General features: G+C 36.1%; 3 protein-coding genes across 3 annotated transcripts; 2 read left to right on the forward strand and 1 right to left on the reverse strand.

Moving 5' to 3' along the window:
• Nucleotides 1-624: 624 nt before the first annotated feature.
• Nucleotides 625-11,193, forward strand: LOC106173366 (succinyl-CoA:acetate/propanoyl-CoA:succinate CoA transferase). The gene is made up of 8 exons (XM_013554481.2): nt 625-901; nt 2,359-2,511; nt 4,441-4,680; nt 4,926-5,114; nt 7,209-7,424; nt 7,665-7,802; nt 8,532-8,660; nt 9,049-11,193. Exons 1-8 carry the CDS (start codon nt 718-720, stop codon nt 9,231-9,233), a joined length of 1,434 nt encoding a protein of 477 aa, XP_013409935.2. The 5' UTR covers nt 625-717; the 3' UTR covers nt 9,234-11,193.
• Nucleotides 10,959-15,432, reverse strand: LOC106173379 (28S rRNA (cytosine-C(5))-methyltransferase). The gene is made up of 8 exons (XM_013554496.2): nt 15,223-15,432; nt 14,793-14,975; nt 14,339-14,450; nt 13,805-13,928; nt 13,234-13,375; nt 12,897-13,012; nt 12,252-12,430; nt 10,959-12,103 (listed from the first exon to the last, which is right to left on the reverse strand). The coding sequence occupies exons 1-8, from the start codon at nt 15,316-15,318 to the stop codon at nt 11,355-11,357; spliced, it is 1,701 nt and encodes a 566-aa protein (XP_013409950.2). The 5' UTR covers nt 15,319-15,432; the 3' UTR covers nt 10,959-11,354.
• Nucleotides 15,433-15,455: 23 nt separating this feature from the next.
• Nucleotides 15,456-22,666, forward strand: LOC106173365 (allantoinase, mitochondrial). Its single transcript, XM_086995070.1, has 11 exons — nt 15,456-15,793; nt 16,046-16,197; nt 16,664-16,778; nt 17,767-17,913; nt 18,276-18,318; nt 18,682-18,778; nt 19,073-19,259; nt 19,743-19,881; nt 20,357-20,529; nt 20,975-21,007; nt 21,383-22,666. Exons 1-11 carry the CDS (start codon nt 15,587-15,589, stop codon nt 21,518-21,520), a joined length of 1,431 nt encoding a protein of 476 aa, XP_086851196.1. The 5' UTR covers nt 15,456-15,586; the 3' UTR covers nt 21,521-22,666.
• The last annotated feature ends 87 nt before the right edge of the window (nt 22,667-22,753 follow it).

Genomic DNA, 22,753 nt, shown 5'->3' on the forward strand with positions numbered 1-22,753 from the left:
GGTATCTGAGGTATTTGCAGGCTCTCAGATATAAATTAAAATGTAAGTTATTCTTTTCCCCTTTTTCTTCCTTTTTAAAATTTTTTCTTAGTTTCAATCCAGGTCTATTTGACAAATCAAGATGTTTACCTAAAAATTACACAGATTGCTTTGCATTTACCATGTAGGGAATAAATTTAAAAATAGGCCTATATGTAATAAAGGCCTATTATAATAAATAAATAAATAAATAAATAAATAAATAAATACAATTATCTAATCCTTTGCTATTTGTAGTATTTTTCCCCAGATTTTAGCAGATTTTCAGGAACGGAAAGGGCTTGTCAGTGATTAAGACATTCAATCAAGGAAGGGGAGCGGTTCGATGCCTTTCACCGATCACGTACCCACTTCCTGAAACACCGCTCTTTTGATTTTGGAGGCAATATATCATTGTACTTGTACAAACGTAATTGTAAATGAAATATGATGTTAATTTGACTAGAATGAAATAATATTGGAATTTTATGCATGGATTCAACCGCAGTGATATTAGATAAAGTTATCACATGAGCTCAACATCTGATTATGATTTTTGATGCTTACTCAAAACGGTAAAACATTAAACTTAGTATTTGGACTATCTTGCAAAACATCATCCCATCACCGCTGCATGCCAAGTATAAATGAGGTCGTACTGTTTGAAGGTCAAAACATTTGATCTTCCCATTCAATGAAATGGCTTCGGTGTTGAAAAACGTAGCTAGGCTATGCACGAGGACAGTTAGCGAGCAGTTAAAACCAGGAATCGTTTCAGCTTCAAGATGTTTTCATCTGTATTCCCCAGAACCTTTTCATCCGATTCCAGATAAAACTCCCAAATGGATGTCGGCGGAAGAAGCCGTAGCAGTTGTAAGATCGGGTAAGTGTCGCTAACATGTGTCATTGATAAGTGTCATTGGCATGTCAGAGTGCTTGTTCGTAATGTGTGGTTTATGTATTGGATTTGTACTGCGATGCTATATCCAATTATGGTTATAGCAGCGCATTTTTCTCGTATTTAATGCTTAACCTTTACCAATATTTTATTTTACTCTTTTGAGTTTTTGTCATTAACTGTGTTGAAATTCTGTCTTCACCGGTCATTGGGGTACCGGTTTTCTTTTAACTTTATTAGAAATACTCAGTAAGTTATAAAACATCTTCTACTGCTCAATTAAAATGTTGATTTCTTCTTTGAATATCACTTCAATATATACAGTTAAAGGGCCTTGTGAAAATCAAGGATTTAAAATCAATTCTTTGATCCTTTAGATATTTGTTTGATTAAGTTCATAATAAAAAAATGTTAATATCCAGCATGTAATTTGGTGAAATATGAGAGAAGGTTTAGAGAAAATGAAAGCTAAAAATAAAAATGAAAACTGAAGCTTGCGTTCATTCGTTCGAACTCCGAACAACAGATCTGACTTGAATACAGTCCAGCCAGAAGCTCAAAAAATTACTCATTTGGACTACAGATTAAGGCTGTTCAGAGCCAAATGTATAGACAATGATTGAATTCAATGGACAATTAGAATTCGAGGCAACTTTCTCAGGTACATTGCTGATCTCCACTGCAGTCTGGTTTTCTGGCGAGGTCAGCTGGACTATTTCCAGTTACAGTTTCACTTTTTTTTTTTTGAGCACACCTTGATTGGAGCTAGATGTACTGTTAAAGACAGAATTAACGGACAAGATACCTGTATGTGGCCAGAATCTGTTTCGTTTCTGCATATTCCCTAACATTTGAAGGGAAAGGTCATATGTCCATGGAGCAGTATTCACTGAGTTGGCAAATCTGTATCAGTACAACTGATATTTCCTCTCAGCCCTTAAAATCAATATTGGTATGGTTGTAACAGAAGAAACTGCCCACGTCCTGATTCAGTTTTCAAAATAGGAGTGTGCATATTATGAATATAATCCCCCACTATTGTACAGGGCCTTGTATATGGCTTATGTTTAGGGCTGGACCATTTTATTTTTAGTAGGTGACCTTTTATCAATCAATGTAGACTGTTTCAGTTGATCTACATGTAGATCAAAGTTTGATGCAAATTGGACCCTTTCCAAACCAGTAATATGGTCCATTTGGACCACCTAAAACCCTTGACCTATATGCTGTTTTTTTTGTTTTTTTTTTTTTTTTTTTTTTGGGGGGGGGGGGGTCTTAGGTCAGTTTTTCCTGCTATTTGGTTAGGGAAGATACACTTTGTATGAATCTAATAATAAATCAACTCGTGTTTTAAAAAACTTCCATACAGCATATGTAATTATTTTTATGTTTAAATTATACAGACGGATTGTTTTTCTCATGTGGAAAATGTTAAATTTCAGGTATGAAGGTATTTGTCCATGGAGGGGCCGCTACGCCCATCCCCCTGGTGGATGCTCTGGCTCAGCATGGTAAAGATGCTGACTTAACTGGTATAGAAGTCATGCATATACACACAGAGGGACCAGCTACTTATGTGAAACCAGAATATGAAGGTCAGGAAAAATGCATTTTATTTTCAGTTTTGTTTTTTCTTGGTGTTTTTCCACCTTAAGCAGCCCCCAGACCCCCCAGTCATAATTAATTACGACCAAATCACTATTCTTTTCTATCTCATCTTTTATAACCCCAAATCCTGTCTGTGTTTTAGGTAATAAGGTTTTTTTAGTGAATGAAGAGTTTTTTAGATGGCTAAGGCTATGACTAAGGCTCTATTCCCAGAGCTTTTAGATCGATCTAAAGTAGATCGATCTAATCTCTGGAAATGGGGTGTAATTATGCACAAGAGGTATTAATAAATAATTTTTATAAAATTTGAGCAAGAAATCATGTGGTAATTGTGCAGAGAGAAAGAGAGAGAGAGGGCTTAGCATGTCTCTTTACCTGTGAGACTTGGTCTTTTCATATATGTCTAAGAAATATTGCATGTCTAAGTTCATTTTCATAATTTTAATGTCTGTCTGTCGTGCTTTCTCACTGAAAGGTGATAAAGCTAATATGAAATCATTACTTCCTGGTGGGATCAATATCTGAAGAAAGTGTTGCATACCAGACCAGTCTGATGTGGCAGATTCTAGAAAAATATTTGCCATGATCTGACTCTGTCAGGGCTTTTCCCAGGACTGGGGCTACAGGCCGTCCAAAGTTATCACCTGTTATGTCCTACACAATTTCCAGGAGTCCAAGCCATCATTTTTTCAAAATAACTCATGATCTTTCCAGCCTTCTTTGAAAATATTGGCTGTCTGGGGATGCCAGCGGCTGTCCAAATGATGGCTGGAGGGTTCACTGGGAAAATCCTTGGGTTCTGTGTACTTGGGATTGGGTGGACACTCACCTCTTTCTAGAACTCAGGTTGGGTTTGTGTGACTGAAACAGAATCATTTGAAAATGGTGTGTGTGTGTGTGGGGGGGGGGGAGTTTTTATACAATTTATTACAGAAAACTGCTGAAATAATTGGATTTTTTAAGTTATTTGAAAAAAGATCTTCAGTGGATTGTTCAGTCTGAAAATGATTTTTTGTTGATTAATATACAGTATTAATTGGCTTGTAAGAAATATAAAATTCAAAGAGAGAGAGAGAGAGACAGAGAGGGTTCAATATGCACAGTATTTAGTATTTTACTATGTAGTGTTGCAGCTCTAGAATGCATGTTATCTAACATTTGCCCTTTATATTACCACAACATTCAGTTTGATTAATGAACATCAGTAGTAGCTTTAAGGATATGGGCCAACTTTACCTATCCACAATTAGTTTGCAAAGATTTATTAACCAAAGATTTGTTCAGTGGTGAGTGTCTATACTGGTTTGCATTGACATAAAGAATTAAATGAGGAAATAATTAGTGGGCATTATCTTATGTCCCCATTATGTTGACTTGGGTGAAATTTTGGTGGAAACAAAATTCTCAGCTTTATTAAAAAAATCACCACCCTTTTTTTTAAATGCATCAGCTTGGTGTATACTCTTTGACATAAAATAACAATAATATGTATGTAGCCTTCCAGGCTCTGTATATTTCTCCTTTTGAGTCATTTTGGCAAATGTTCTAATTGTTATGTGAGCAAGAGCTTTTCTCAATTGCACACGAAGGCACATGTGAAAATCCATTAACCTTTTCTGACTGAGTTAACATAAATGCCATTATTATGCACAGTATTCATGAAGTAAGTTACAAGAGAGATCAATTTCATCCATTGGTATGAAGTATTCAGAGTTTAATTAACACATATATGTGAAAATTGTTGTTTATGCATCTTGTTATTTAACCTGTATGTCCTGATAGATTATTATTTGCCATATTAAATCGTTTTTTCTTTCTACTATTATGTAATCAAACGGTAGCATAAGCAGCATAGACAGCCAACAGCTATTATATGGGACATTATGAGCAGTGCTGAATACATTATTTTATTATAGGTATATTCAGATGCAACTCATTTTTCATTGGTGCCAACTGTCGAGAGGCGATCAATTCTGGACGAGCAGACTTTGTCCCCATTTTCCTGAGTGAGATTCCTTTGCTATTCCGCCGCAATTTAATCACACCAGATGTTGCCCTGATCTCCGTCAGCTCACCTGATCAGCATGGTTTTTGTACGCTGGGTCCCAGTGTGGACTGTTCAAGAGCTGCCATTCAGAATGCCAGGTATATTGTAGGTAAGTCCCAGGGGATACAGGGGGGGGGGGAAGGGGGAGGGGTTTGTGAAAGGAGGGCATAGTGATATGCTCAATCCTTGCCACCTTAAATTTTCGCCTATTATAAATAAAAAAGCTTTTTTAAATCAAAAACAAGAATATGAACTCGAAAACATTTTCAGAACAGAAATTTTGTTCCGAAAGTTTTTATTTTTTATTTGAAAAACATCCAACATAATTTGAAAATTGCCTTTTTTCTTTCTCAGGTCTAGTGAACCCCAACATGCCACGTACATTTGGTGACGGGATGGTCCATCTGTCCCACTTTGACGCTGTCGTCCAAGGAGATCTTCCTCTGCCACAGATGAAACATGGTGTCCCTACTGAAGTAGAAAAACAAATTGGTCGCATCATTGCTACCAACTTGATCCAAGATGGGGCCACTCTGCAAATGGGTAAGATTGCGTTACATGAAACACGTTGTGTTGAGATTGCTTCATTGCATTAGTTGAGAACTCTTAGACATCTTGAGAATTTCATATTGTGTTAGTTGAGACTGGTGCAGATTTGTGATATTTAAGATGTGCTAGGTTGATATTTAAAAATTGTGTTAGGGTGTTTCGTTATTGTGATAGTTGAGGTGTTGGTGGTGATGTATTAAGACTTGGATTTGCATAGAAGCTTCGTCATATGCAACAAAATGTTTTAACTACTAGTAGCTATAATATAGATTTATACCTGTCATTGGGTTATTTAAGTATTGATTCAATAGGCATTAATTCTAAATGTTGTGTGAAATTATAAGAAAAGATGACAGAAATGTTTTATACTGGATAAAGGATATAGAATTCCATGTATACATCTCTTTCTTTTCCTATTCTCTACAGTAAATCAAATGTAGTATTTTTTTTATCTTTGGTTTGGGTATACTTGTATGATAATTTTGTTTACTCTATCTATTGTTTTGGTTTTTGTGGTTTTGGTCTTTTTCTCCTTTTTCTTAATACTTACACTCTTCCAAAGGGTATCATCTTCATTGTAAGTTAATAATCCATTCGTATTTAAATATCACTCGGTGTTGTTTCATTCAAATATATATCTATATTTATTAATCAGTGTAAAAGCATGTTCAGTATAATTTTCAATTATTTCTTTTTTAAACCCCTAGTTTCTTGGTGTATTACTAGTAGAAAGTTTTCCTCTAAAAAGCTGTGTATGATAATTTTGCCGTCCTTCATTGAAACAGTGGTGAAAATGTTTGTGAAAATTTTTGTGGTGGAAAAGATCTCAGAAATTCTGGGTGTTGTTGTTATGTGGCTTTCAAACTTGTCTGGCACATTCATGTTTGTTATTGTAGACACCAGGCTCATAGGAAGAGGGATTTTAAGGGGGGCGGGGTTGGGGGATCTCGGAGGAGGGGGGAGGAGATGGAAGTAATAAACTTTTGGTCAGGAAAAGATAAAGTTTTAATCAAAATTAATCTGGGCTCCAGTTGGAAATCACCTAAGGTCCACTTTTTCAGAAATGACCCCTCCCCCCCACCCCCTCCTCTTTTTTTTTTTTTTTTTTTTTTTTTTTAATCTTTAACTACAGGTCTGGATACTGTCAGTTCTAGATAATTGCATTGGCATGATGGAGTGCAGTGTAATTCAATGTCTCTGTGCAGAGCACTTAGTCGCTCAAGCTCCTTTTGTGTCCTTCCCTAATTTTTGGATCCACTTGCTGTTTGTGAGCAAAAGCAAAAATTCTGTTTGTGGTTAATCAGTGGGGATTTTTCTTTAAGCAAATAATTTTTTTTAACTAACTGAAGTAATTAGCATATTTTTATAATTCTTGCGTTTGGTTTTTTTTTTTTGTGAGTGAGATGATGCCTTTTGAGATTGTAGTGTCTTTTTATTTTTTGTTGTTTTCTCCTTTTTTTTTTTTTTTTTGGTGATTAAGGTTACCACAATTATTCAAATTTTAAAATCCACATTGTTTTGTTTGCTTTTTTATCAAGATTTATGGCTTTGAGCTGTTATAAAAACAATACTTCTGAGATGAGCCAATGAAGGTTTCAATCATCACATGGCTTAGTACTGCAGAACTAGCATCAGTATTGTAGCATAAGTAGTGGGAGTCTATGGCTCTGCCCACTGCCTGTATTGACTCATATATTTGTGTATTGATCTTCATTGCTTTCAGGTGTTCATCTATTCGAAATAGTTTATAATAAACAATGTATCTGCTCATGCAGTTTGAGAATAGTTGTTATGACATTGGAAACCTTATCTCGTTCTCAGGTCATTTAGTACCAGTAATTTCAGCTTTTAACATTAGATTTTCTGTTTTGAGGTTTGAAGATAATTGTTCATAATATTGATAATATGAAGTTGTTTATAGTATACTAGTACTTCATAATCTGTTAGTCAGCACACAGCTTTTCATCACGGTTTTTACTTCAGATATAATTTTTACTTAAAGTGTCAATTAACAGTGCATAAAAGAAAATATCTGCAAAATACATTTATATCAGTACACTATTTTGCCTTATATCCATTCACAATCAGGTATTGGTTCGATCCCTGACGCGGTCCTGGCGGCACTGTGGAGTCACCGAGATCTTGGAATCCACACGGAGATGTTCAGCGATGGTGTCGTAGATCTCGTAGAAGCTGGCGCCATCACAAATGCCAGGAAGACAATCCATCCTGGAAAAATTGTCGGGGGTTTTGCAGTTGGTACACAGCGTCTGTATGACTTCATGGATAATAATCCTTTTATAGGTGAGCCTGAGAGAAAATAGGCTAGAAAGAGACTGGCTTTTTTTTTAGAATGTGATTGGATATTTTTTATCTGAACCTATTTTTGTTAATGAGTAAGACAATCTTTTGATTATTTCAAATGAAAAAGGAAAAGAAGATATGTTTTGTCAAATTTTAGTCATTAGAATAATGTATGTTGACCTTGAAAAAAAAAACATATAAATTTAATTAATTTTTTAAAAAATCTTTTTAAAATTTTAGTGATGTTGGACATTGCATTTGTAAACAACACCGCAATAATTAGCCAGAATCCCAAAGTGACGGCAATCAACTCGTGTATTGAGATTGACTTGACAGGACAGGTGTGTGCAGACTCCATCGGAACTAGAATGTATTCAGGCAAGTTTTACACTGATATTTATTTTTGTGTGGCTCAGCATGATTTTATAAGTATAACCTAAGATTTGTTTGTTCATTTAACTTTGTATCTGTATTCACAGTAGAATTTTTGACTATCACAACATACGAAAACTGTTAAAACGTGCATATATTTGGTTGAATTCAATAGTTCTCCCCTTCAAAAAGCCAAAATTTCAAAATTTATAAGGCATCAAGAACTTTTTATTAATATTTTGAGCTAGTCATAATGTAAGAGAGTATAGGACAGAATCATCTTGGCTTTTTTTTTAATCAGTATTGATTTTCTCAGAAGCAATCATATTCACATTTCCCACAGACTTCTTGTTATTCCTGTTTGAACATAAATTCAATTTGCTGCTTTCATTAGAAAGATGGTTGCTATGGCAATGAATGATAAGTTCACCTTTTGCTAAGTGTCAAATTTCCTAACAGTGATACTGATTATCACCAGTTCTTCTGTATTTTACTTAAAGCCAGGTGGAAGGTGTGTTAATATGACTGGTTGATTGCATTCAGCGAGAGTCCCCAGGGAGTTGGGTTGGGTTGATCCACGTAGACTGTTGGTGTCTATGGGAATGGGGCCTAAGATTCAGAAAAAAAATTTATAATGTGACCTATTGACCTGTTTGACTATGCCGTAGGTGGTAAAAATATATGTATGAGTGATCGCTACATTTTCAATAAGTGTTTTTCTATTGGTTTCTGAAGGTGTGGGTGGCCAGATAGACTTTTTGCGTGGAGCAGCTTTGAGTGTGGATGGTCTTGGGAAACCCATCCTAGCACTGCCATCTGTGACCAAGAATGGGGAGAGTAAAATTGTACCCTATCTGAAGAAAGGTAAGGTGGTCAGTCATATTGTATTTTTAAATGGAGGTGGACTTTTTTTTAGCAAAACTTAATTCCCTTACGTCCCAAGAAATATTTACCCATGAATCAGAATGTCTACGGTTTGACAGGATCCAATGTTGCTTTTGCAAAATAATGTTTAATGCATTATAGAAAAATTGAACATTTTTTAAAAGTATGTACACAAGAAATGAAGTAATCTATGATATTCACTGTGTAATCAAAGAAATTCAACAAAATGATAAAAAGAAAAAAAGCACCTTGTCTGAGTAAATACAAAATCTGGTTTATATTTTGAAGACAGGATACAGTGCCTTTTAAAACTGGAGGGATAGTTAAATGAAAAATTATTAAATTTTTAAATTTTTTTTGTCTTCAGGTGCTGGTGTTGTGACAAGCAGAGCTCATGCACATTTCATTGTGACAGAATACGGCATTGCATCTTTGTTTGGCAAGAATCTCAGACAGAGAGCTTACGAATTAATCAAAATTGCTCACCCTGATCATAGAGAAAATTTGGAGAAAGAATCATTTGAAAGGCTAAAATGCATGCCATCACCTTAGAGAGTATTTATTTGCAGTAGGCATATGCCATGTATTTAATAGCAAAATTACGCCTCTTTTTAAAACTATTCACTTTAAAAAGTGGAAAACAAAATAGTTGTGTAAGAATTAACTTTTTTCTGCATTTCCAATATTTGAAAAGGTAAGGTTGAAAAGGGATCTCAAAGATCAAGACTTCTTTGCATGTTTTTCTCTCTTTTTAATACAAAAATATCCTGCTGTTGTAACACATACACGACAACAATGGGGAAAAAGTAGTATAATTTTATGAAAGTCCCATTTCCTTTTGATCGAATCAAAAAATAACTCTAATTACTAGTAAAGGTGTATGCATATATGTCATTGTTTTCACTTATTGTTATAGATAAGTTACCCCCCATTTCCATAGATTAGATCGACCTACTTTAGATCGACCTAACTCCCTGGGGGTTCACGCTAAATAGCTGTCAGCCGGGCGGACACGAAAGTTAATTACCCCCTTAAAGCTTGTAGTAGGCGGGACGGACATTTAAGTCGGATTATCTGAAAGTAATCTAGTGAGACTCCCCGCGGGGATAGATCGATCTAAAATCTAAGGGAATAGAGCCTTACTATATGATGCGACCTGGCATTACGTACTAATACTAATGATATTAACACAAATAAGCACAGGGTTAATTTTTGGAAGTAGATGTTGTATCACAAGTGCAGTTTTTCCCTTACGTTATGTTGCGTGGCATTTCAAATTGTTGATTCGTTTGAACTGTACAAAGCACCTGGTGGTCGCTAACTGGCAACTGCTGCCACCTGGTGGCCAGATCATGGGGCGACTTGTAGTTTATTAACAGTATTGATATTTCAGTGTTACATTATAATATAGTAGTAATTTTCAGCTGAAAACGGTGAAGTTTAAGTGATCAAATCAAAATGTGAAAGCAAATCCTCTCAATCAGATCACATGAGAGGCTTACAGGTTCAGAAAAGTCAATTGAAATCGCCATTGCCACATAAAAAATATACATTAATTTGATATTTTGTCAGTTCAAAGCCAGTAGTTTCTAGAAATTTGAAAGTACTTTATTAATGCTCATCTTTCAAACTATTTATAGCTCAAATTTAATATGTGTTTACAATAATAAAAAAAAAAACCCTACAGGAGATTTAGTTTAGAATACATAGACCATAATTTAGAGTTAATTTGAAAGTGCTTGACACTTACAGCACCAGAGCATAAACCCATTTTAGTTTTGTGAATTGTTGTAAAAAGTTCAGTTCGAGTGAATGGTGCTTAACACTTGGACTATGCGGATACCCCTGGTACATAGCTTACCCATTGCAAGTAGTCCTTTGTACGTGTATATGTGTGTATTATAATTTTGTATTTTTAATTAAGCTTTAGTTGTAAAGTAGGGAATACCTAAGGACTGGTGGGCCCAGTATTATTAAATTTGGAGAAAGGGGGGCATATATATATATATATATATATATATATAAATATATATATATATATATATATATATGGAGGATGCCCCACCCCTTGGGCCCATCCTAGCCTTTATATGTGTATATATAAAGTAACGCCTCTTAAAAACTGTTTAAAATAGTTAATGGCTCTGCCGTGACGTTGTTTTATTACTACTGTGGTAATACAAATGTTGTGATCCTTCACAAGGAAAAAAGTCGAAATATAAGTTAAGTTCCTGGGAAAGAGGAACCAAATCATGAACAGTGTATTACAAGGATGCGAAAAGTGTTGAGAGATTTTATTTCATACAGGATTAGATGAATGAAACTTCTGACAGGTCTGCATTTATAAAAGGCTAATGTAATCCTATGTCTGCACAGATACAGGAAAGTATGGTGCGTTTTGTCTCAATACCATAAATATATGATTGTGTTATTGCAGATGGCTTATTGCTAAATACTAGTTTTGTTACAATTTATTGTTAAGTATGAAATAAATATCATGATTAAAATGGTATTTTTATATATATTTATTAATTATATTTGTATGTCACTGTCAGTGTCGTCCAAAACAAAATTTTAAATTCGTACTAGTATTCAGTTGGTTAGGGAAACAGAAAACTGATATAATAGTATATCCGTATGGCAATCAGTTACCAATAATTAACATATTCATAATCAAACAATAGGTTTCTTAGTCTTTTTCCTTTTCCTCTTTTTGTGGCCGTTTTTTTTTGATTTCAGCAAAAATGTACTTTGGCTCCCTGGTACAGAGTCATTTCTTTCTTTGCTCTCCCAAACAGAATTCTGTAACTTTTCTTCTGCTTTTTCGCAATCACCATTTAGTTTTCTCCTTTTTCTTGACTTTTTACTGGTGGATAATTCACCCGTGGCGCCATTGTTACACACAACCTTTGTGGAAAATTGATTACAATTTTTCTTGTCGTAAACATGTGGCACAACCCCTTCTGAGTTTTGTTTCCTTTTCACGTTTGTATTCATTGAATTCAAATTTCCTTGATTTGCCTGAGCCTTATCATCTCCATCACCATGGTAACAGTCAAGACACTCCTTGTCACCAAGGCAACGTTCAAGACAAGCCACAAAGAAGCCATTAGTATAGTCTTGCTGTGCGGAGGCCCTGAGGCACAAATGTCCAAATTCAAAGTCCCCCAGGCCCCTGTGTGTCCAGTTTGGAAGAGCACGGGTCAAGTGAAACTGACCACCAGTCTCTAGAAGAACTCTTTGAACCACTTCCTCGTTTTCTTCTCTATGAGTAGAACAGGTGGAATACACTACACGCCTGACGTAGGGGAAAGAGAGAGCATGTTTCAATATGGAGGCTTGGAAACTGGCAAGACTGCCTAGGCGCTGGGTTGGTGTGGAATCTTCTTTATCTGTGATGGAGTTAAGTCTGCTGACTATACCTGTAAGATAGAAATAATGACAACTAAAAAAATTTCACATTTAGTGGATTTAAATGCTTCTAAGATTCTCTCAAATATCTTTTGATTTCTCAGCAAAACAAACTTTTCCTGAAATGTCTTTAATAAAACAACCAATCCCTCGTCTCACCTGATCCGCTACAAGAAGGGTCAACAAGTACAAATTCCACATCCTGGTATGTCTTGTCTAGTGGTGACACCTTCAGGAAGTCCTGGTGGTGAAGATGGGCACACTGTACCCCAGCCTTGGCCAACATGGATTTGAGTGTTTTGAACCTTGCACCATCTTTGTCAAATGCGTGCAACTTCCTAGAAATACAAGCTGATCATTAAAATATGGTAATACTTAGCTGGACTTTCCTTTAGGTTTATGCATCCAGTGTTTATGGTGACTATTGATAAGTATGATTTTTAATGTTATTATGGAGAATTATCTAATAGCAGCAGTTATAATAGTTTGAAGAGAAAATTAAAAACTTAAATTTAAAAAATACTATAGCTATGTCTCTTTTAGCATTTAGCTTTTAATAGATTTAGTATTAAATTTATCTTAGTGTAAGTTTTTAAGTTTCATATGTACAATATTTGTAAACAATGCCCTTACGTTTGAGCAGCACATTCTTTAATTCAAAAGAAATCTTTATTAAAAATCTAATGACACAACTTGGTTAAATGTCAGCACAGTGCCTTCCAAAAACATTAAAAATATTGGCAAGTTTTGAGTACTGTACTGACAACCTTGGGCCAAGGATTCTTAATGCTCTAAAGCTCTCACCCTTCATTGTTCATGACAGCAGCCAGCTGGGAGGTCTTGTTGCCGGGGGCAGCACAACAGTCGATCACATGACTTCCTGGCAGGGGGGACAAGATGTGAGCTGGTATGCAACTGGCCTAAAATGAATAACATCTCTTTTACAAAGGCACAATACTGGTTTTAATGTAGAAAGAACCTGACTGCCCAGAAACAAGGATATTTTTAGCATAAACTACAACAGTAGAGGGTAAAAATAGAGAAGGATTTGAATAGTTATTACAGTATGGTTATCAATTTTAATCATTTGGTCAGCAGATATAAAGAGCCCTGACCTAGGGCTATAGTTGCCCACTCTTACCTTGTCTTGCAGTATAATGCTGCCGTCAGTATACAGGGGATGTTGGTGGAAATCTTTGCCAGGTGGAAACACAAGGACATTGGGAAGATGGAAGTCTTTCAAGAAATGTTTTCCCGTTAGGGATTTTACAGAGGCTAAGTACCTGCAAACAACACAACAATATTAATAAAGTAAGGTAGGGTATTTTTCATTTTCACACAAGTCAAGATTTGTGACCAATTTTCCATGAAGGATTCAATTATGCCATGTTTAAATCACTGCAACAAACTTTGTTCCTTAAAACAAAACATGGAAGTCAACCAGCAATGGAAGCTTTTGCTGACAGACGGATGCAAAAATATTCTGCCAGGTCAAGAGATATTCAAAAATGTGTTTGTACAGTGTTCTGAACTGATGGAGAAAGCTAACGCTATAAAAGTTATTGTTCATTAAATGTGACAGAGAACTGACTTGATACCTTTTGGTGATAACAGAATGGTCTTCATTTTTTGCACCAAAAGATATCAAATCAGTTCTCCCTCAAACTGAGTGATGTAATCAATTGTTCTGTTCCAACTAAAATATCACATACTCCTCGTAGCTGTTATAGTTGTTGCTGCACTGGTCAAATGAATATCCTTCAGACTCAAAGTGTCCAATGACATCTTCCACATTGGTCTTCAGGAGATTTACCCTCACATATCTCGGCAGTGGGGCTGTAATCGAACACATCACAATATCAAACAGGTTATGGTACATGATAATATGTGGCATTGGATATAAACGAATGAATGTGTAAGGGAGTGAAAGAATGGAATGAATTACTGAATGAAAGAAGGCAGGTAGGAAAAAAGGACCAAACAACTATGAAGTAATCAAATAAAGCACAAAGTATCAAATAAATAAAAGTAAGACTGGCACTGACAGAAAAATTACCAATGCTGAGAATAAGAAACCTATACACTTGTACATACCAGTACTAGATGTAATACCACTACTAGTAAGCAAATTTCACCTTTTTTAGGGATTTGAATTTTCATACTTAACACTCCAGATATAAAAGAAAAAAATAGAATGCTTTGTTTCTCTCCAGACACTATCTTAAAAGATATGAGAAAATACTTGCCTTCCTTTCTCACATGTTCAGGAAGAAGACCTTCATTGCTGGCAACTTTAGCTCGAACCTTTAGCCTGGCCAGCTCAGCACTGAGGGCAGCCTTATGTTTCCACACTGCAGCCTGAAATCAAAGTCAAAAGTTAAATTAAAATAATTATCACAAAAATAAAGATACTTCAATGTGTTATGGTGATGAAGACAGTCTTGTGTTGCCATACCACTGCGTAATTCAATGAAATCAATTTTTTAAAAAAATTGTTCAGAAAAAGAAAGAAATTTCAAGGTGTAAAGGTGCACTGCTCTTCAACATACTGTAATACATGTTATGAAGTGTTGAAATAATCATAATAACAAGTGGATTCTCAAGTGCAAATCATATCTAGCAATGTTTTATGATATCAATTGGAAAAAAAGATCATTAAGATTCAAAAGCAAATCTAAAATTGAAAAAAAAAAAGTGTACCTTCAAATTTCCATCACTTTTCAACCCTTTTCCTATCAATAAATCGTACACCACAACTTGGGCTAGTGGCCGTCGCTGTAAAGTCTTCTCCAGTTTACATATCTGTACAGCATCTATGACTTGGTCTAATACATCACTGTACTTGAGAGTCTCACAGACCAAGGCATACAACTGCTTGGTATTCTAAATACACAACACAAAACACATGTATACACAATGATATGATCTTTTAAAATAATTTAAGGAGAAATATTGAACTTTTTGTAAAGAAAGGTTTCTAAATATGGATAAACTTAACTTTGTGATAACTCCCTGTTCTTAATTTGTTCGTCTTAAGCTTCGACTTTAGAAGTCAGATTTGCGCACTCATAGCAAGCCTAAATTTTCAGTTTGGCGCAGTATTCTGTATTTGTTGTATAGCCCTCCTTACCTTTACCCGCCTGTGAGAAAGTACCAATGACTTCACCGTCCCTCTCTTGTCTCGTACCTGCTGTATAATACCTGCAGCTTCTTGGTACAGCCCCATTCAGTATAGGTAACACTGGATATATTAAATTGCAATCAACTCCACATTCCGCCAAAGAAGAGAGAGTCCACACATGGACCACCGAAAGTGGGTACTTGATGATGTAAAATTGGATCTGCTTAGTTCTTGAACTTAGGTCCTGCGCCACGAAAATTTCTTATTTAACAACACACATTTTTTCTAAGAAATTGGAATGAAACATTACAAAATTATATTTCCTGTGTATAATGATTATGGGTGAAAAATTGGACCCTAGCTGAGACAGTAAATGCTAATTACAAGCGGGATGCAGAAATTACGAACTAGTCAGGGTTGTAATATGGCCGATCTCAAAGACAAGAAACTTGTGAAGGGTCGGCGTATTGTATTTGAGGATGGCGTGGTTTCGGAGGGGTGCATCGTGATCAGAGAAGGCAAAATAGAAGCAGTACATCGTGGTGAAAATGCACCAATAAACGAGGAAGAATTTCAAGAGGTTTGTGGAGCAATGTTGTATACAATATGCCACGCCCACCCCCTCACTATATAACTCTTTGGTTTTTAACATCTCTTAAATGAATTTGTGTAGATTCTTACTGTTTCTCATTAATTATCTCTGCCCTATGTCCAGGTAATAGATTCAGGTTATAGATGCAGTCAGTCTGGTCATTATGCCATTGATGTTAATGGACAGACATGTCCATCTCAATATTTCTCAATATATATATTATCTCTTTCCTGTGGCCAGGTGATAGATGCAGGCAATCAGGTCGTCATGCCAGGGATAGTGGACAGTCACGTCCATGTCAACGAGCCAGGGAGGACGGCCTGGGAGGGCTACGAGACTGCCACCAAGGCTGCTGCCATGGGAGGAATCACGACTATTGTTGACATGCCATTGTGAGTCTCAGTGCCTGGTATTTGTTATAGATCTATGCTACATTGTGAGTGCCTGCTATTTGTTATATGTTCCACATTGTATGATATGAAATGTTATGTTATATTGTATTATATTATGTTATTACTTGATAAATGATTTTATTTCGTGTCATGTCATGTGGTTATTTTAAATTCTTCCAAATAAGTTAAATTTCATGTACAGTACAGTAGGATATGCACAGCTGTATCTCTGATATTGGGTATATATGGTCCTCTGAGAATAATTTATTTGATAGATTACAATTTGTGTTCTCCGCTAAACTTCATATGTAAAAATATTATCTTAGAAAATTTAAAAAAAAGAAAAGGTACCCTGCCCTGCTACTGAGTTTGACATGGGGCCTCCTTCAAACCCCTCTTCCCCATATTGGAAATTATTTTAAAAGCAATTCCACATTTTACTCTTTGATACCATGCACCCTTTCAGGAACAGTATTCCACCCACTACTACTCTGGACGCCTTCAAGATCAAAATGGAGCATGCTCAGCCACAGTGCTATGTGGACGTGGCTTTCTGGGGAGGGGTGGTGCCAGGGAACGAGGTGGGTGGCAGCAGTGCTATGTGGGCGTGGCTTTCTGGGGAAGGGTGGTGCCTTGAACGAGGTGGGTGGCAGCAGTGCTATGTGGGCGTGGCTTTCTGGGGAGGTGTGGTGCCTTGAACGAGGTGGGTGGCAACAGTGCTATGTGGGCGTGGCTTTCTGGGTAAGGGTGGTGCCTTGAACGAGGTGGGTGGCAACAGTGCTATGTGGGCGTGGCTTTCTGGGGAGGGGTGGTGCCAGGGAACGAGGTGGGTGGCAGCAGTGCTATGTGGGCGTGGCTTTCTGGGGAGGGGTGGTGCCTTGAACGAGGTGGGTGGCAACAGTGCTATGTGGGCGTGGCTTTCTGGGGAAGGGTGGTGCCTTGAACGAGGTGGGTGGCAACAGTGCTATGTGGGCGTGGCTTTCTGGGGAGTGGTGGTGCCTTGAACGAGGTGGGTGGCAACAGTGCTATGTGGGCGTGGCTTTCTGGGGAGGGGTGGTGCCAGGGAATGCGGTGAGTGGACATCTTTATCTCACCATCGTCACCAGTTGATCCAGTTCCATTTTTCCTAAGGGGGAAGGAGGTTGAAGGAACAGCTATAAAGCTGGTTATTTGTCTCTGTTGAACATATTTTGGATGTACTATTTTTTTATCTTAAAAAGCAAAATTGCATGTTTTCTGATGAGCCAAATAACATTTTACCTTTTGATTAATGACAAATTTGCCTGTGATAGAAATGTATCATTTTATCCAAGCAAAAACTGGATTTAACTTCAAGAAGATCTCAAACTAACGAAATGATTTATAAAGTACATGTTCATTTGGTACTGGTGAAGTTCACGCCTCTGGGTACTTACAGGTAGACAACTACCTGAAAATATCCAGCTAAATAATGTAAAAGAAATTAATACTAGTAAATGTATGTGCTAGTGTACATGTTCTTATTTCTTCTCCAGATTATACAAGTTGCTCATGACAAACATTTTGATATTTTTCAAACTTTCTCACCAGATGGAGCTACGTCCTATGATCAATGCTGGCATTGCAGGGTTTAAATGTTTCCTTATTCACAGCGGGGTGGACGAATTCCCTCACGTGACAACTGAAGATCTTCACGCAGCCATGAAACAGTTACAGGGAACAGACAGTGTACTTCTGGTGAGGACACCCTGGGTATCACAAGCCACTGGAAACTCATCTCTATAACATGCACAGGTACATATCTGAGCATGTTTCTGCTAATCATACATATAGAGGTTAGTTTTCAGTGACCTCTGAAACTCGGGGTAATTTTGGAGGATTAATTATAATAATAATAATAATTTTGATAAAAATAATATTGATAATTATAGCAGTAGTAATACTTATGTCTAAATATAGACTTATCATCAAGGCATTTATCTTGACATTGTAACTGCATGAGCAAAGTAGTGCATACACTGTTTTTTCTGATGCCTGTGTGCACATTATAATGTATTTTAATATATGATAGACTGCTTTTTTATCTCATACATGTTTAGTTTCATGCGGAAGTGGAGACATCTGACATTCCAGATTCATTAGGTATATAAAAATACTATTTATAAAGAGGTTGTGAAGATTGTGTAAGTTTTGCCTAGATTTTTGTTAGTTGTGCCTCACTGTTAGTGCATGTGCAGGTGTGATGTGCATTTAATGATATTTTCCCCCTTCACTGATCATAAACAATTTACAATTATATTTTGTGTACATTTTTGGTAACATTCAACTGTTGAAGCAACTGTGTACCTGATAGAATATTATTTAATTTTTTGTTTAGTATTGCATCTTTTTATTTTGTAAATTTTATAGAGATATCTGCATAATTTGAAGCTGTTTTGTAGTTTGTCAATCAAAAAAGAAATGTAGCAATTTTCCCGACAAACATGTTCTTGGGTTGTGTTTCAGGATCACCTGAAGAGTATTCCAGTTTCCTAGCGTCACGACCGCCAAGTATGGAGTATGAGGCCATCAAACTGGTCTGCAATATGTGCAAAACCTATAGGTTGTTTATTTATTTATTTATTTATTTATTTATTTATTTATTTATTTATTTATTTATTTATTTATTTATTTTTGTTTATTTGTTTACTTGTAAGTAATGTTTTTATAATTTCTTGTAGTTTATTAAAGTCTTCCATACATTTTAACATAAACCATAGCACACTGTAGGACATTTTCAATTTTATGCATTAATGCCACCATTCTCCTTCACAACATTTCTAGATTAAGATTTTATAAACATTTTAAAGAAATAATCCACTTGTCAAGTAAAAATGCAGTGTATTGTTTGCTGTAGGGTTCCATGTCACATTGTCCACCTGTCTGCGGCTGCAGCACTTCCTCTGATACAAGAGGCGAGAGGAGCAGGTGCCCCCCTCACAGTAGAGACCTGTCACCATTACCTGAACCTAGAGGCCGCCACTGTGCCCGGGAAAGCCACTCAGTACAAGTGTTGTCCTCCCATCAGGGATGCCAGAAACCAGGCTAGTCTAGTGTTCAGAAATGACATTGTTCTAGATGATTTCCTCATTAGATTTTACCGTAAATTATGAAAGGGGTTGCTACTTACCGTGGATGACTGTACTTCTAAATATACATGTAGCAGGTACAGTTATTGGATTTAAAAATTACCCCTTTTAGATTTTCAAATTGTTACAGTTGTTTTCAAAAAATTTTATTAACTTTTCACATAAAAATATACAATGCCTACTTCAATTCCAAGAATGTCTGTAAGCATACATGTTCCCTACAATGATTATGTATCATGGATCCAATTTTATGTTGAAATTCGAGAAATAATCTCCAGTAGAACCTGTTAGTTTGAAACATTACTTATTTAAGTGGCAGGACTACTTTTAGGTAATTTTTGGTGATTCTGATAAATTAATCTCTCACAATATCATTATATAAAAAGCTCCTTTTGCTGTGTTCTTTAATTTGGTCTATATCTTATACTTGTGTATCAGGAGATTCTGTGGCAGGCCCTGGGTAATGGAGACATAGACATGGTAGTATCTGACCACTCACCCTGTACTCCAGAACTCAAGCTGTTGGAGAAAGGAGACTTCTTGGCTGCCTGGGGAGGGATAGCATCTGTCCAGTTTGGTGAGTATTGTGCCCAGTTCGGTAATCAAGGCCCTTTTCAAATCTTGCATTGTAGTTTATTGTGCCGTTTTAGTTGGGTGAGTAACTGTGTTGAGTTTGGTGAATATGTAAGGCCCATTTCACATAAAGTGTAGTTTTTTGTGTTGCTTCAGTTTAAGAGATTGACAACTTAATAGCCTGACTGTCACCTAAACAGAGCACCTGCACTCAGCACAGCCAGTTAACTGGATAAATTTGGAATGGTAAACTGGGTGCTGATTTGAAAAAGATTGTCTTTAGCTCCCCCCCCCCCCCCCCATCTTTAAGAACTAGTCAGAAAGATAAAGAAAACTAAAACCTGATGTTCTTGAAATGGCACTTTGTAAAACCACTGATAGAGCAGATAAAATTGTAATTGTACAAGATTTTAGTATTTCCATACAAAGTTAGATTTTTTTCACCTGTAAAGCTTTGAAATGCAACTTTCACCTCGCAGGTTTGTCACTGTTTTGGACTGGCGGTTCCAAGCGTGGCTTCACTCTGCAGGACATGGTGAGGTTGATGTGTGAGAACACTTCCAAGCTGGCTGGTCTGGGGGACAGAAAAGGAAAGATTAGGGCAGGCTGTGACGCTGATTTGGTCATATGGGACCCTGAGGCCATGTGGAAGGTGGGTCGTGCTTGAGACTGGGTGAATGAGTGTGCACACTTTCGTGGTAAGATGCACATTCCTACTTGCCTGTATATACTAGTACACACACACGCCTGCACACATGCCTGCACACACACACACACACACACACACACACACACACACTTGTCGATTGTAGCACACAAACATACGCAAATCTTTAAATATATTGTGAAAAAGCAGCTACAAGCAAGTTTCATTGTTACTTAGGATTTCACTGAAAATGTTTTTTTTTTTTTCTCTTGTTTTTATCTTTGGTGTAGTCATTAAACTGTACATGTAGTTTTGATCTTCTTGAATCTTCTTCTTCTTCTTCCCACTCTGACTCTTTGCAAATGTGCTATTTCTGCTGTAGGTTCCAAAAGATGTTGACATATGCTTTTTTTATTTAGTAATGTGTGTTGTTATGTTTGTAAAATTTCAGGTGGCAGTGCCCTCCATACAGCATAAAAATAAGGTGAGGATAAACATGTACCTTGAGTGGAAAAAAAACTTGAATTTTGTCTGCCTTACTATTGTGTTGTCATTGAACATTGCCCATTGTTCATATACCAGTAAAAGTGTTTTACTCTTAGGCTAGCAGAAATTTCAACTCCGCGTGAATTTTGTGAATTAACCGACCATTTTGCTTATTGTAATTTAATTGTTTCTCCCCTTAGATTAACATCTAATTTTTTAAAACTTATACACAGTATTTTATTTAATTTTAAACTTCATTTCCAGTCAGCTGTTTCAATGTAACTAAAGTAAATAATAAACTAGAAAGGAGATAGTTTATAAATGATTTCGTGTTTCATTCATATGACTTTAATGTACTCTTTATTTTACATAGATAACCCCATATTTGGACATGGCACTGAAGGGTAAGGTACTAAAAACCATTCTGCGAGGACAAGTTGTTTATTCTGACACTGAAGGCATCGCACAGCAGCCAATGGGACAGCTCCTTTTAAAAACCGGTGGGAAATGACACAGCAAGGTTGTAAAAAGGCTCATTATAGGTCATTTTATTAAGTGTAATTATGGCAAGAAACTGGAAAGGACCCTTTACTAAGTAAATTTATCAATTTAATGCCTGCATTTTGAAAAATAAAAAGGTCAGTAAATGTTATAATGAAACCGTGGAAATAGCATTTTTGTGCCTTTTCACAGTAACTGCCCTCATGAAGTTCTACATTTAAATATATTTTGATATACTATAATATTATAACTATGCAAGCTAGTGATAATGATTTGTTTATCAACCAGCCAGGGATTAGAATTTTTATCATAATTTTAAATATTATACTTTCTGTACATCAGAAAGTACAATGCATAGTTGAAAACATATCATAAGATACAGTATTAGTTTATTTGTCAGTAATACAATATTCTTTGGTTTGGTTTTACTTATATACATGCATATATCTAGTTATAACAAAAAACTTAGGAGTGGTGTTGCTTGTTTTGAATATGTAATCATACATGCTGTGCTCGTATGTTGTTGACAACAGCTGTGAAACAGCAAACAAACTGATTGAATAATGCAATTACTATTTTATTTGAAAAAATAAAAAAAGAACAACTGTACTATTATTTGAAAGATTTGCGATTTGTAAAATAATTATTTATTAAGTAATTTAGTTGGTTTATTGAGCAAAGAAAAACAAGAACGGGTTGGTGTAGTTTTGTAATTTCACTGGACAAATCTGTTTTTTCTTCTTTGGTAACATCTTTCATAGGAAATCGTGTCCGCACGCAAACGTCGAAGAATCAAATTTTCCACTGGTGAACTGCATGTTTCTGGCCTCCTATTTCATTCATCAAATTACCTTGAAACAAAAGGTACACAAACAGCGTGACAAATTCGCCTGTGTCGATACCGATTCCTGGAAAAGGTTGTTGTGGTATTGATTTTTATAATTGCTTCTGTTTATGTGAGACACCGTTAAATGTAACATGAGGCATCAGTGGCGCATGACGCCAGCCAGTTCGCTGTTGACCGTTAACCGTTGTGTCTTCTTCCCGTTTTTAGACGCTGTATTAGCAACCTGTTTTAACAGGTACTTTGCTGTGTCAAAACAAGGCCGTAGATTTTATCTACCTTGGTCAATTAAAGTGAGCTTTGTAATTGTTATTTAATGGTGCGTTCTTTGCACGACAGCTGCAAATTAAAATGTTTTTAAACATTTTAAAATTAAAATTATCTTTATCATATGATTAA

The sequence above is a fragment of the Lingula anatina genome, chromosome 9 (assembly GCF_051362555.1).
Source record: "Lingula anatina isolate TDL-2025a chromosome 9, LinAna3.0, whole genome shotgun sequence".
NCBI lineage: Eukaryota > Metazoa > Brachiopoda > Lingulata > Lingulida > Lingulidae > Lingula > Lingula anatina.